The 15,396-nt window shown below is 40.7% G+C and overlaps 2 protein-coding genes across 2 annotated transcripts; one reads left to right on the plus strand and one right to left on the minus strand.

Annotated features, from left to right (window-relative positions):
- Window positions 1-5,821: 5,821 nt before the first annotated feature.
- LOC142985929 (uncharacterized) lies at window positions 5,822-6,343 on the minus strand. Its single transcript, XM_076134170.1, has one exon. The coding sequence runs from the start codon at window positions 6,341-6,343 to the stop codon at window positions 5,822-5,824; it is 522 nt and encodes a 173-aa protein (XP_075990285.1).
- Window positions 6,344-11,872: 5,529 nt separating this feature from the next.
- LOC142985930 (uncharacterized) lies at window positions 11,873-12,394 on the plus strand. The gene has a single exon (XM_076134171.1). It carries the CDS (start codon window positions 11,873-11,875, stop codon window positions 12,392-12,394), a length of 522 nt encoding a protein of 173 aa, XP_075990286.1.
- Window positions 12,395-15,396: the final 3,002 nt, after the last annotated feature.

Consider the following 15,396-nt stretch of genomic DNA (forward strand, 5'->3'; position numbering starts at 1 on the left):
AATATAAACATCCATATATATAAATGATACACAAATAATATATTTAAAATACATAAAATAAATAATTAATTTTGTAGCGAAAGGTAGTGTTCCTTAACTTGTTTTTTAAAAATGGGTAAGGATTGAGCACGTCGTATTGACACTGGTAGTGCATTCCACAATCGCACAGCTTCAACAGAAAACGATCTATCAACAAACTTTGTGGAATGCACTGGCATCTTCAATCTTAAATTTTCTGATGATCGCAGGAGTCTTGAATGTGTGTCATGCAAGAAATCGAAACGTTCTTTAAGGTATGGGGGCGCTAAGGGATTAAACAATATATTGTACAAAAGAGAGAGAATGTGAGCATTCCGGCGTGAACGTAGGGGTAACCACTTGGGCTTATGTCTGTATTCAGAAATATGATCATACTTGCGTAAACCAAATATGAATCTAATAAAGAAGTTTTGAAGTCGCTCAAGTTTATTCAATTGGTCCTCGGTGAGATCAAGATAGCTGACATCAGCATAATCAAGAACGGGAAAAAGAAGGGATTGTACTAACGCAACTTTAGTCGTGATGGGAAGAAAATTACGCAGTCTGCGCAAAGACCCCGCCGAAGCGAATATTTTGCGACTGACGTGTTGGATTTGAGGAACCCACGACATCTTCTTATCAATGAAGATACCCAAATTCTTGACTTTGTCACTGTATGGGATATCAATACCGTCACAAGACACGGGGGGTATCAGTGACCAGTCGATTCTTGAGATCATTCTCGAACTGCCAACAACAATCACCTGGGTCTTATCCGGGTTGACCTTTAACCCGTACGACTTGCTCCAGTCACAAATTCGCATCATGTCAGTGTTTATAGTTTGAACAGCTTCCGTCAACCTATCTAGGGGAGCGTGGGAATAAATCTGTAGATCATCTGCGTAGAGGTGGTAGGAGGAAGTCAAGTAGTTAGAAATTGAGTTGATAAAAACTGCGAAGAGAAGAGGAGATAAGACGCCGCCCAGCGGAACGCCAGCATATGACGGGCACCATGCGGAGATCGTGTTATCGATGCTGATACGTTGCCGGCGCCCTAACAGGTAACTACGAAACCAGTCAACCGCTGTTGGAGATACGTTAAGAGAGCATAGTATCCCGAGAAGTACATCAAAGTCAACAGTGTTAAAAGCGTTGCTAAAGTCTAGCAATGCAAGCACTGTAAGATGACCACCTTCCATTGCTGACCTAATGTCTTCCGTAATATGAACCAGGGTTGTGGTGGTACTGTGACCGGGACGGAAACCAGCCTGGAGTGGGTTAAGGAGTTGGTTTTCGGAAAGAAAAGAACTAAGCTGATCATGAACGAGGCGTTCAAGAACTTTAGACAGGAAAGGTAGGATAGAAATGGGCCGGTATTCGGAGAAGGATGAATGGTTACATTTTTTAGGTAGAGGTGTGATTTGGGCGTCTTTCCAAGCTGATGGGAAGATGCCCCTGGAGATGGAGAAATTAAGGATATGACAGATGACAGGGAGTATCTCATCAATGTCAGATGTCAAAGTCAGTCAAAGTCAAACGGGAGAATAAACATATAACATATTATAATATTTGTGGAAGGTAGAAGAAATGAATGAATTATACAAGTAAACAAGCGAAGTGTACCTGGACTAGTAATGAACTCGGATGACTTCACTTTTTGGGGGCTACTCGCTTTGATTTTGAGGCAATCAGTGGTTTGGGCGCCGAACTCGGCTTGGGCAACAGCTCACCGACCCTGCACAGCTCGGCTTGTGTTGTCACGCGGTGCCTCACGTCGTCCGGTCCCAGAACATGGATTGCACCATCCCGAGTCCAGCACTTGTTGACCCCATACTTCTCACGAGCCGCCATGAACACATCGTGCCTGCTCTTGGTGAGTAACTCCGACATGGTCACTCCGGAACCCTTAAGCTTTGTCTTGGAGAACCACAGCATATCACGCATCTCCAAGTCCATCAGCTTAACCAGTATTGGTCGGGGCTTCTTAGCCGAAGTCTTCTTCCCCATTCGCTGACAGCGCCTGATGTCATCCTTGGAGAAGTTACCAATGCCCAGCTCCTTGACAACAACACCAGTGAGTGTTTGGGCAACATCTTCATCCTTGGCAGGCTCTGTTACACCATGAAGCAGCAGTATCTTTCTCCGCCGCTGCATCTCCATGCTGTCGACTGTTCGTGCAAGCCCGTCGATTTGCAGTTGTAGCGTTGTCAGGGCTTGGGTAACAAATGCCCTGTACGAAGCAAAGTCGGAGGCCAGGCTGGAGACACTCAGAGGAGCAGACTTCAGTAGCTGCGCTTCAAAATCAGCCATTCTGCTGTTGATGCTGGTGCTGAGCTCATTCAGTGTTGCTTGCACGGTGTCCATATTGTAGTGTGTAGTTCAGTGTAGTCAATGGTAGATAGTGAGTAGTGAAGTACAGAAGAGAAGGATTCAAAGAAGAGAAATATTGTAACCGGCAGGTAGATAGATGATTAAGAAATTAAAACATAAAATTGTATAAATTAGATGAAATTACTATTAAAATTTAATTAAAATATGTAGAGCAGAATTTTAGTTCCTTCTTGTTGCAACTACCCCCGCAAAAAAAAGCGCATTGAGCGCTCAAAAATGACTAACTCGGGAACCAATCATTTCCGAGAAATATCGTTGGAGTAAATTTCGCGCATACAGTGTCACAAACTTACCACTGAAGTTTTCGGTTAGCCGTCATTTACACCCTGTATACATATATGAAAACCTAATTTATGTACACGAAAATATCGCAGATTTCATGAAAAAGAGCGATATACATAGCATTAATACACGAAACAAAAATAAACTTGTTATTCCAGCCACTAGGCCCAAAAAAATAAATAAATCCTTCAGAGGTCAATGTGTGCGATTCTACAATAAAATCCCTAGTGAAATCCAAAATTTAAGCTTCAATAAATTTAAATTAGTTATTAAACGCTACTTATGTTTAAAGGGCTATTATACTGTTAAAGATTATTTCGACGATAATAAAGCTTGGGACTGTGCTGCTTCTACCAAGTCTGTTTCAAATAATGTACTAATATTTTAATGTACGATGTTTTACTGTGTCTTACCTATATGTCGGGCGATGCCTTGTTGCAGTCGTACGACACTCTTGATATTTCTTGATTAATGAAAATACTTGTAGTTGTTCGATATTAGATGTTTATTTCCTTGATACACGGGTTTACCTTGCTGTTGACTACTTGTGAGTGATACATTAGAATAAAATTGTCAAATACATGCAGTAAAATGCTGACGCGGTGACACGTGCGGTAATTAGACCTATTCAAGTAATACATAAGAATAAGATTGTGAAATCCATGCAATAAATGCTGACGCGGTGACATGTGCGGTAATTGGACCGTACATATTCCCGAGCCAGAGAAGATGGGATGCTGAGCTACTATTAACAAACAAAAATGAATTGATAGAAAATTAAACAATTACTTGATTTAAATGTAACAATAATAACTAAACAGGGTTATCAAACATTCAATTTTTGCAAAATTGGCCTTGTTGATTGGTTTCGAAATCTTGAAGTGCGTGCGCTGGGTGGTGGTGCGATGTCGTCGCTTGCTCGACGTGCTCCCTCAGCCGCGCCTGCCGCCACCGGCGGCTCTTGAGTAGCCGGACTTGATGTTGCTTCTGTATTATGATGTTGTTGTCTCTGCGTGCAACGCCATTTGTATGGCATGCGCCGTACCAAAATCGCCGTGCCGATAATCACCAACATACCAAATATGACGTAGATCATTGAGTAATGGTGAATGTCGTGAAAAGTTGCAGTATCTGGCAGGACACCTTCACTGTTTTCCAAATCTTGTAATCTATCTTGTATTTCGGCGGCTGCTTCTTGAAACATCAAATGCGATTTGTTGGAAATGTTATACGTAGGAATGCTGATGTTGAGTATATGATTAATCGGTGCGATGGTAGGTGTATATAAGTCAGGTGAAATTCGCACCTCGCTTGTATGAGGTTTGTGAGGATATATAGAGAACTCATCTGTTTTCAATAAACAATCGTGACCTACACTAAGCAGTCCAGTGCCCATCAGCTGGTGCGCAGTAATCCGATCTTCGCACATTGTTCGTACCTTGCACCGATTGCAACAGGTATAAATATAAGTGTTGATTATATAACTGTCTTGCCATTTTTCCTCGCATACTATTTCTTTTGTTAAACATTCGTGATTTTCTTGTTGGCATAAATTTTTGTCACTCTTCATCTGATATTCGGGCCTTTGGCTGTGACAAAAATAACTTTCTTGTATGATACAGCTCTTTATGTCTTCTTCGGTCATGGGTATAAATGACCCCTTTCTAATATTTAACGCCACGTTGTCCGACACAGGTGATATCGCGTAGGTCTTGTTTCCATGATGCTGAGGAATTGGTATTAACTTGAAGATTTCGTACGTATCTCTACTAGTAAGAGGTATTCTTATCTCGAACAGTAGATACTCTTCCAGTATTCTTGCTTTAACTCTAAAGAGATTGTACATCTTGCGTATGTCCGAATGAATGTTGTCTACGGGCAAAGAGACATCTTTGGGCAGTTTACTTGATATAGTTTTCAACTCATTGATTAGTTGATCTGATGACACTAAGTGTACATTAAATCGGCCTTGGTAAACATCCATGACGGTATCCATAATCGTGTCTTGTAGATTTCTCAAGTTGTTAAGCACATTTATCGCTATGATAGACCCAACTGTAAAGTCACCCAGTAAACTACTTGTCCTAGCACTGTTTTTCAGATCAATTACAGCTGTATCTAATGCCATCATGTGTTGATTTATAATCTTATGTTGTTGGTTCATAGTACTCTCAGTACGTTTTAATAGATTGTTTTCGGCTTTTCTAATGGTCGTTTGATTTTTCCAATGATTTTAGCTGCAATAAAAGCTGGTGTTGTCAGGTCGGACACCAACTCTAGATGCACGGCCTTGGTTGCCATGCATACGAATACAGCAACATATCCCTTTGAGGATTTTACTCCACGGCCCTTGTTAGCCTTCAAAAGGACATGCCCGGTGAAATCTACACCCGTATGTTGGAAAGGACGAGAAGGGCAGACCCTTGAACCAGGTAAGTCCCCCATGATTTGTTCTTGCATGCTTGGCTTGTGCTTCTTACAATTTATGCAGTTACGTATATATTTTTTAATTGTTTTTGTTCCGCTTAGAATCCAATACTTTTGTCGCGTAAATGCTAATGTAACCCGAGCGCCGCCGTGCAACGTGAGCTCGTGTGCATTATTTATTATTAATTCTGTGAGGCGGTGGTTTGCGGCAAAATGATTGGGTTCTTCATTTCAGGGCTAATCAATGCGTTACGCAGCCTCCCTCCTACGCGAAGAATCTCCTCATGATCCAAATACGGATTCAAGCTTAGAATTTTGCTTTTTGTAGAAATAGATTTCTTTTGTTTCAGGTATGCTATTTCATCTTCAAAAGTTTCACCTTGAACTTGCTTTATTATAATTTTTCTTGCCTCTAGTAATTCCGATATAGTGAGCCAAGAGACAGATTTTCTATCTTGATTTTTCGCAGCAAATCGGCGCACCCATGCTAACACCTTTATTAGCTTCGAAAATGAACTATATTTTTCTATCATTTCCTTAATTAGACTGTTGTTACTAAACTGCGTAATTACGTTAACTTGCTTTGTAATTTTTGCTTCTTCTTGCGTAGTGTAAGAACAATTTTCTTGTGTAAAATTGTCTGTGGTGAATAGCCATGCTGGGCCTTGCCACCATATTGGATGTAGTCTCAGTTGACTTGCAGTCAGGCCGCGGCTGGCGCAGTCGGCAGGATTTTCTGCAGACTTGACGTAGTGCCAGCAATCTGGCGGCATGACTTCAACAATTTTTCGGACTCTGTTTGAGACGAAAGGCTTCCACCGATCAGGATTTCCTTGCAGCCATCCAAGAACCGCCATAGAATCTGTCCATCCGTGATGTCCACGTCAGGTGATAGGGCTTGTTTGATTTTTATCATGACTTCGGACAGCAATAATGCTCCACAAAGCTCCAGTCTTGGTAAGGAAACTTCTTTCTTGCAGGGAACGAGTCTTGATTTTCCAACAATGAGTTTTATATCAACTTCATTTTGTTTTTTTACCTTGATGTAAATAACGCAACCGTATGCTTTTTGCGAAGCGTCGCAAAAGCCGTGCAATTCGAGCCTGCACGTGTCATCATATCCGAGCCATCGTGGTATTTCAATATTATTTATGTTAACAATATCACACTTTATTGATTGCCATTCTTGATGAATATTTTTGGGCAGTTTGTCATCCCATGCCATGTTTGTCTTCCATACTTCTTGAAAAAGGAGCTTCATTTTAGTAGAAAGCGGAGTTAACCACCCAAGAGGATCAAACAGCTGTGAAATTGCGGATAGCAGCGATCTCTTTGTATGTTAATCTTGCTTGTTGATCTTGCATTGAAAAACAAAAACATCCTTTTCAGGATTCCAGTATAAACCGAGTGTCTTGGTAGATTCGGTGTGCGTGAGGTCAAAGTTGCACTGGCCTTCTTGACTTGAATTTTCAGATAGAACCTTGTAATTAGACTTCCATTTTCTTAAATTGAAGCCGCCAGCTTTCATAAGATTTATGAGGTCTGCCTTGATTTTTAGCGCGTCCTCTATTGACGGCACAGGCAGGATCAAATCATCCATGTAGAAATTGTTCTCTACAATCAGCACCGCTTCTATTTCCCAAAATTTTTGTATGTCTTGCATATTGCTGAGCACCACATTGCACTGGAGAGACTGCATCTTGCCGCACAATAGCCACCCCAGACGCGTTTCTTGAGCGATTAGAGACATGTTTCCAATTCGATACATTCCATTCATCATAATATTTGAGTAAATGTCGGCTCCGAATAAAATGTCAATGGGCTTGCTCACATTGAAGTCGGGATCGGCCAATTCTATTTGTTGTAATAAATTCCATGTTGGACGGGTGAATGACGCATTAGGCAAATTTCTTGTTAAGCCTTTCATAATGTAAACATTAGTCGTAAACGCATAATCTTCGCGCATAGAATTGCAATATATTTCTGCTAATCCATTGCAGATGTTGTCCTTGGCGCCAACACCTGTTATCACTCCTCTACATTTTTGTCTTTGTAGGCACAGAAGATGTGCTGCTTGTGTGGTGATGAGAGAAGCTTGTGAGCCTTGGTCTATTAGGGCTCGCATGACAAGGTATTCTCCATCTGCTCTTTGAATCTTTATGAGAGCTGTAGATAATAAAATTTCGGTCGCTTCAAATTGTTGGGCCACGTGCATATTATTGCTGAGTTGTTCGGTCCGCGGGTTCAACGCTACATTATTGGACGCTGGCTTTGACGTCGTATCGGCCGATGTCACGTTTTTTGCAAACGCTGAGTGCAGCAAAGTGTTGTGTCGCCCGTTGCACTCCCGGCATCTTTTGTTTGACGAACATATTTCCCCATTATGACTATGAAGACAATTATAACAAAATTTTAGTTTCGAAATTTCTAAACGTTTTTGGGTCGGCGACATTTTCAGGAACTTGTCACAATAATAAATCGTATGCTCGGCGCTGTTACAAATTGGACATACTATCTTGTTTTTCGTATGAGATGAAGCTGCAGCTTGATTGCTTGAAAAATTCTTAAAATAATGCAATTTATGTATGTCTATCAGATGTCGACGTCGATGATCTTGACTGATAATTTTCTTGCTTTCGACGTGCTGATTCAAATTCAAATTATTCATTCAGATTCCAATGTAGTGAACTTGTTTTCTAGGAACTTGAGAAATTCTTCCAAATTTGGTAACTCGCGTGGTTCTTTAACTGACTCCAAATAGTCACTATGTGTTTCAGAGTCTATTTTTTGCACCAAAAGGTAAACTAAAATGAGGTCCCAGGTATCTATGTCGACCCCCAGATTTTTTATTGCATTTAAGCATTCTGTGGTGACGTCATGGAGGCGTTTTATGTGATTTACATTGGCTATTTGAGCCACAGGCAGGTTCATCAGAGTATTCATGTGCGTTGTAAATATAAGTTTTTTATTATTGTACCTGTATGGTTCAATATTTCCCAACAGGTCAAATAATTATCCGAGCTGATCTGTAAATGTTGCACTAAGCGCTCAGCTTCGCCCTTAAGCTTGCTCTTTAGGAACTGCATTCTTTGCGCGTTAGGCAAACCTGGGTTGTTGTTTATCGCCTCGCTGAAGAGGTCTTTAAATGACACCCACTGTTGGTAGCTGCCGCTGAACACGGGAATGTCGAGTTTAGGTGTCGATTTTTCACGGTGTGACACGGACCAAAGCTTACTATTTATGGCCCTCTTGATGTCATGATATTTCTGTTTGTGCTCTGTGAATCTTGCTTCGTAATGCTGATTAGATCCGTTAGTCTCACTGTCTATTTCCCAGTGGAGTAGATCTATGGCCTTCCAGCGTACCTGAAGAGTTTTCAGTGTGTCTTCAAACTCCCATCGATCTTGTATGAAGTCTACATTGATGTTAGAGACTGTTCTCGCAAACACCTTGAAGTTGCTTGACTCTCTTCTATACACCTCGTCCAACTTGCTTAAATTTCCTGAATCCGAGGCGTTTGCCATGTCATTCCAGTCCGGCTTGCTAGGAGGAACGTTCTTCTGTTGAGTGGCAGCGTCCTCGAAGGTGCTCTCATCTACTTCTTGAGACGTAGATGCTGTTTCGCTCAACGTGGTCTTGATAGTTTTCTGTTGTTCGGGACCTTGTTGTGCCGAAAGAGGTTTGAGGTCGCTACTTATGCTTAATTTCTCAATGTAGAGTTTTGCATCTAAGTAGCTTTGCCTTGTCTGCTGGTAAACGTCACCCACCAGATAGTCATGATCACCTGGTAAAAACTCCGAAAGCTTCGCATGATTGGACTTGAACTCAATCCAAAATCTTTCCAGAGTTTCGAGACGTCTTTTGACTTGCTCAGGTGTCCTACGTGATGGACCATCCTTCTTAAAGTTAATCAAAACTTTCTTGATCTCCTCTGATATATAAGAGATTGTTGATAGAGTAAATTACTCATTTCCATTTTGATATAACTTGCTAAAAACTTGATAGATTAACTGTCTTGATTTTCATAAACCCGCGAAATAAACAATCGAAACAACAAAACTTGATAGATAAGGTACCTTATTTGCTGGATATATATTTGGTGTGCACACAATTTATTCACTTGTTAATGTGGATTTGTATTTCACAACAAATTCCACACCGTAAATTTGCTCTTGATAACTTGACACTTGCTAGTTAAGTACTTGCTTACTTAAAAACTTGCTGGTTCTTGATAACTCAGTGGCTAAGGTGCTTTCACGTGATATGTGCGCCTTCTCAATTCAGCCGGTGAGACCCGCTTGTGGGAGGCCGCAACAAGGTCCCGAACAACAGAAAACTATCAAGACCACGTTGAGCGAAACAGCATCTACGTCTCAAGAAGTAGATGAGAGCACCTTCGAGGACGCTGCCACTCAACAGAAGAACGTTCCTCCTAGCAAGCCGGACTGGAATGACATGGCAAACGCCTCGGATTCAGGAAATTTAAGCAAGTTGGACGAGGTGTATAGAAGAGAGTCAAGCAACTTCAAGGTGTTTGCGAGAACAGTCTCTAACATCAATGTAGACTTCATACAAGATCGATGGGAGTTTGAAGACACACTGAAAACTCTTCAGGTACGCTGGAAGGCCATAGATCTACTCCACTGGGAAATAGACAGTGAGACTAACGGATCTAATCAGCATTACGAAGCAAGATTCACAGAGCACAAACAGAAATATCATGACATCAAGAGGGCCATAAATAGTAAGCTTTGGTCCGTGTCACACCGTGAAAAATCGACACCTAAACTCGACATTCCCGTGTTCAGCGGCAGCTACCAACAGTGGGTGTCATTTAAAGACCTCTTCAGCGAGGCGATAAACAACAACCCAGGTTTGCCTAACGCGCAAAGAATGCAGTTCCTAAAGAGCAAGCTTAAGGGCGAAGCTGAGCGCTTAGTGCAACATTTACAGATCAGCTCGGATAATTATTTGACCTGTTGGGAAATATTGAACCATACAGGTACAATAATAAAAAACTTATATTTACAACGCACATGAATACTCTGATGAACCTGCCTGTGGCTCAAATAGCCAATGTAAATCACATAAAACGCCTCCATGACGTCACCACAGAATGCTTAAATGCAATAAAAAATCTGGGGGTCGACATAGATACCTGGGACCTCATTTTAGTTTACCTTTTGGTGCAAAAAATAGACTCTGAAACACATAGTGACTATTTGGAGTCAGTTAAAGAACCACGCGAGTTACCAAATTTGGAAGAATTTCTCAAGTTCCTAGAAAACAAGTTCACTACATTGGAATCTGAATGAATAATTTGAATTTGAATCAGCACGTCGAAAGCAAGAAAATTATCAGTCAAGATCATCGACGTCGACATCTGATAGACATACATAAATTGCATTATTTTAAGAATTTTTCAAGCAATCAAGCTGCAGCTTCATCTCATACGAAAAACAAGATAGTATGTCCAATTTGTAACAGCGCCGAGCATACGATTTATTATTGTGACAAGTTCCTGAAAATGTCGCCGACCCAAAAACGTTTAGAAATTTCGAAACTAAAATTTTGTTATAATTGTCTTCATAGTCATAATGGGGAAATATGTTCGTCAAACAAAAGATGCCGGGAGTGCAACGGGCGACACAACACTTTGCTGCACTCAGCGTTTGCAAAAAACGTGACATCGGCCGATACGACGTCAAAGCCAGCGTCCAATAATGTAGCGTTGAACCCGCGGACCGAACAACTCAGCAATAATATGCACGTGGCCCAACAATTTGAAGCGACCGAAATTTTATTATCTACAGCTCTCATAAAGATTCAAAGAGCAGATGGAGAATACCTTGTCATGCGAGCCCTAATAGACCAAGGCTCACAAGCTTCTCTCATCACCACACAAGCAGCACATCTTCTGTGCCTACAAAGACAAAAATGTAGAGGAGTGATAACAGGTGTTGGCGCCAAGGACAACATCTGCAATGGATTAGCAGAAATATATTGCAATTCTATGCGCGAAGATTATGCGTTTACGACTAATGTTTACATTATGAAAGGCTTAACAAGAAATTTGCCTAATGCGTCATTCACCCGTCCAACATGGAATTTATTACAACAAATAGAATTGGCCGATCCCGACTTCAATGTGAGCAAGCCCATTGACATTTTATTCGGAGCCGACATTTACTCAAATATTATGATGAATGGAATGTATCGAATTGGAAACATGTCTCTAATCGCTCAAGAAACGCGTCTGGGGTGGCTATTGTGCGGCAAGATGCAGTCTCTCCAGTGCAATGTGGTGCTCAGCAATATGCAAGACATACAAAAATTTTGGGAAATAGAAGCGGTGCTGATTGTAGAGAACAATTTCTACATGGATGATTTGATCCTGCCTGTGCCGTCAATAGAGGACGCGCTAAAAATCAAGGCAGACCTCATAAATCTTATGAAAGCTGGCGGCTTCAATTTAAGAAAATGGAAGTCTAATTACAAGGTTCTATCTGAAAATTCAAGTCAAGAAGGCCAGTGCAACTTTGACCTCACGCACACCGAATCTACCAAGACACTCGGTTTATACTGGAATCCTGAAAAGGATGTTTTTGTTTTTCAATGCAAGATCAACAAGCAAGATTAACATACAAAGAGATCGCTGCTATCCGCAATTTCACAGCTGTTTGATCCTCTTGGGTGGTTAACTCCGCTTTCTACTAAAATGAAGCTCCTTTTTCAAGAAGTATGGAAGACAAACATGGCATGGGATGACAAACTGCCCAAAAATATTCATCAAGAATGGCAATCAATAAAGTGTGATATTGTTAACATAAATAATATTGAAATACCACGATGGCTCGGATATGATGACACGTGCAGGCTCGAATTGCACGGCTTTTGCGACGCTTCGCAAAAAGCATACGGTTGCGTTATTTACATCAAGGTAAAAAAACAAAATGAAGTTGATATAAAACTCATTGTTGGAAAATCAAGACTCGTTCCCTGCAAGAAAGAAGTTTCCTTACCAAGACTGGAGCTTTGTGGAGCATTATTGCTGTCCGAAGTCATGATAAAAATCAAACAAGCCCTATCACCTGACGTGGACATCACGGATGGACAGATTCTATGGCGGTTCTTGGATGGCTGCAAGGAAATCCTGATCGGTGGAAGCCTTTCGTCTCAAACAGAGTCCGAAAAATTGTTGAAGTCATGCCGCCAGATTGCTGGCACTACGTCAAGTCTGCAGAAAATCCTGCCGACTGCGCCAGCCGCGGCCTGACTGCAAGTCAACTGAGACTACATCCAATATGGTGGCAAGGCCCAGCATGGCTATTCACCACAGACAATTTTACACAAGAAAATTGTTCTTACACTACGCAAGAAGAAGCAAAAATTACAAAGCAAGTTAACGTAATTACGCAGTTTAGTAACAACAGTCTAATTAAGGAAATGATAGAAAAATATAGTTCATTTTCGAAGCTAATAAAGGTGTTAGCATGGGTGCGCCGATTTGCTGCGAAAAATCAAGATAGAAAATCTGTCTCTTGGCTCACTATATCGGAATTACTAGAGGCAAGAAAAATTATAATAAAGCAAGTTCAAGGTGAAACTTTTGAAGATGAAATAGCATACCTGAAACAAAAGAAATCTATTTCTACAAAAAGCAAAATTCTAAGCTTGAATCCGTATTTGGATCATGAGGAGATTCTTCGCGTAGGAGGGAGGCTGCGTAACGCATTGATTAGCCCTGAAATGAAGAACCCAATCATTTTGCCGCAAACCACCGCCTCACAGAATTAATAATAAATAATGCACACGAGCTCACGTTGCACGGCGGCGCTCGGGTTACATTAGCATTTACGCGACAAAAGTATTGGATTCTAAGCGGAACAAAAACAATTAAAAAATATATACGTAACTGCATAAATTGTAAGAAGCACAAGCCAAGCATGCAAGAACAAATCATGGGGGACTTACCTGGTTCAAGGGTCTGCCCTTCTCGTCCTTTCCAACATACGGGTGTAGATTTCACCGGGCATGTCCTTTTGAAGGCTAACAAGGGCCGTGGAGTAAAATCCTCAAAGGGATATGTTGCTGTATTCGTATGCATGGCAACCAAGGCCGTGCATCTAGAGTTGGTGTCCGACCTGACAACACCAGCTTTTATTGCAGCTAAAATCATTGGAAAAATCAAACGACCATTAGAAAAGCCGAAAACAATCTATTAAAACGTACTGAGAGTACTATGAACCAACAACATAAGATTATAAATCAACACATGATGGCATTAGATACAGCTGTAATTGATCTGAAAAACAGTGCTAGGACAAGTAGTTTACTGGGTGACTTTACAGTTGGGTCTATCATAGCGATAAATGTGCTTAACAACTTGAGAAATCTACAAGACACGATTATGGATACCGTCATGGATGTTTACCAAGGCCGATTTAATGTACACTTAGTGTCATCAGATCAACTAATCAATGAGTTGAAAACTATATCAAGTAAACTGCCCAAAGATGTCTCTTTGCCCGTAGACAACATTCATTCGGACATACGCAAGATGTACAATCTCTTTAGAGTTAAAGCAAGAATACTGGAAGAGTATCTACTGTTCGAGATAAGAATACCTCTTACTAGTAGAGATACGTACGAAATCTTCAAGTTAATACCAATTCCTCAGCATCATGGAAACAAGACCTACGCGATATCACCTGTGTCGGACAACGTGGCGTTAAATATTAGAAAGGGGTCATTTATACCCATGACCGAAGAAGACATAAAGAGCTGTATCATACAAGAAAGTTATTTTTGTCACAGCCAAAGGCCCGAATATCAGATGAAGAGTGACAAAAATTTATGCCAACAAGAAAATCACGAATGTTTAACAAAAGAAATAGTATGCGAGGAAAAATGGCAAGACAGTTATATAATCAACACTTATATTTATACCTGTTGCAATCGGTGCAAGGTACGAACAATGTGCGAAGATCGGATTACTGCGCACCAGCTGATGGGCACTGGACTGCTTAGTGTAGGTCACGATTGTTTATTGAAAACAGATGAGTTCTCTATATATCCTCACAAACCTCATACAAGCGAGGTGCGAATTTCACCTGACTTATATACACCTACCATCGCACCGATTAATCATATACTCAACATCAGCATTCCTACGTATAACATTTCCAACAAATCGCATTTGATGTTTCAAGAAGCAGCCGCCGAAATACAAGATAGATTACAAGATTTGGAAAACAGTGAAGGTGTCCTGCCAGATACTGCAACTTTTCACGACATTCACCATTACTCAATGATCTACGTCATATTTGGTATGTTGGTGATTATCGGCACGGCGATTTTGGTACGGCGCATGCCATACAAATGGCGTTGCACGCAGAGACAACAACATCATAATACAGAAGCAACATCAAGTCCGGCTACTCAAGAGCCGCCGGTGGCGGCAGGCGCGGCTGAGGGAGCACGTCGAGCAAGCGACGACATCGCACCACCACCCAGCGCACGCACTTCAAGATTTCGAAACCAATCAACAAGGCCAATTTTGCAAAAATTGAATGTTTGATAACCCTGTTTAGTTATTATTGTTACATTTAAATCAAGTAATTGTTTAATTTTCTATCAATTCATTTTTGTTTGTTAATAGTAGCTCAGCATCCCATCTTCTCTGGCTCGGGAATATGTACGGTCCAATTACCGCACATGTCACCGCGTCAGCATTTATTGCATGGATTTCACAATCTTATTCTTATGTATTACTTGAATAGGTCTAATTACCGCACGTGTCACCGCGTCAGCATTTTACTGCATGTATTTGACAATTTTATTCTAATGTATCACTCACAAGTAGTCAACAGCAAGGTAAACCCGTGTATCAAGGAAATAAACATCTAATATCGAACAACTACAAGTATTTTCATTAATCAAGAAATATCAAGAGTGTCGTACGACTGCAACAAGGCATCGCCCGACATATAGGTAAGACACAGTAAAACATCGTACATTAAAATATTAGTACATTATTTGAAACAGACTTGGTAGAAGCAGCACAGTCCCAAGCTTTATTATCGTCGAAATAATCTTTAACAGTATAATAGCCCTTTAAACATAAGTAGCGTTTAATAACTAATTTAAATTTATTGAAGCTTAAATTTTGGATTTCACTAGGGATTTTATTGTAGAATCGCACACATTGACCTCTGAAGGATTTATTTATTTTTTTGGGCCTAGTGGCTGGAATAACAAGTTTATTTTTGTTTCGTG

Source organism: Anticarsia gemmatalis, chromosome W, assembly GCF_050436995.1.
Source record: "Anticarsia gemmatalis isolate Benzon Research Colony breed Stoneville strain chromosome W, ilAntGemm2 primary, whole genome shotgun sequence".
NCBI lineage: Eukaryota > Metazoa > Arthropoda > Insecta > Lepidoptera > Erebidae > Anticarsia > Anticarsia gemmatalis.

Bases quoted from the DNA above. Each gene is read 5' to 3' on its own strand.
- LOC142985930 (XM_076134171.1), top strand. From the start codon at position 11,873: ATGGCATGGGATGACAAACTGCCCAAAAATATTCATCAAGAATGGCAA.
- LOC142985929 (XM_076134170.1), bottom strand. From the start codon at position 6,343: ATGGCATGGGATGACAAACTGCCCAAAAATATTCATCAAGAATGGCAA.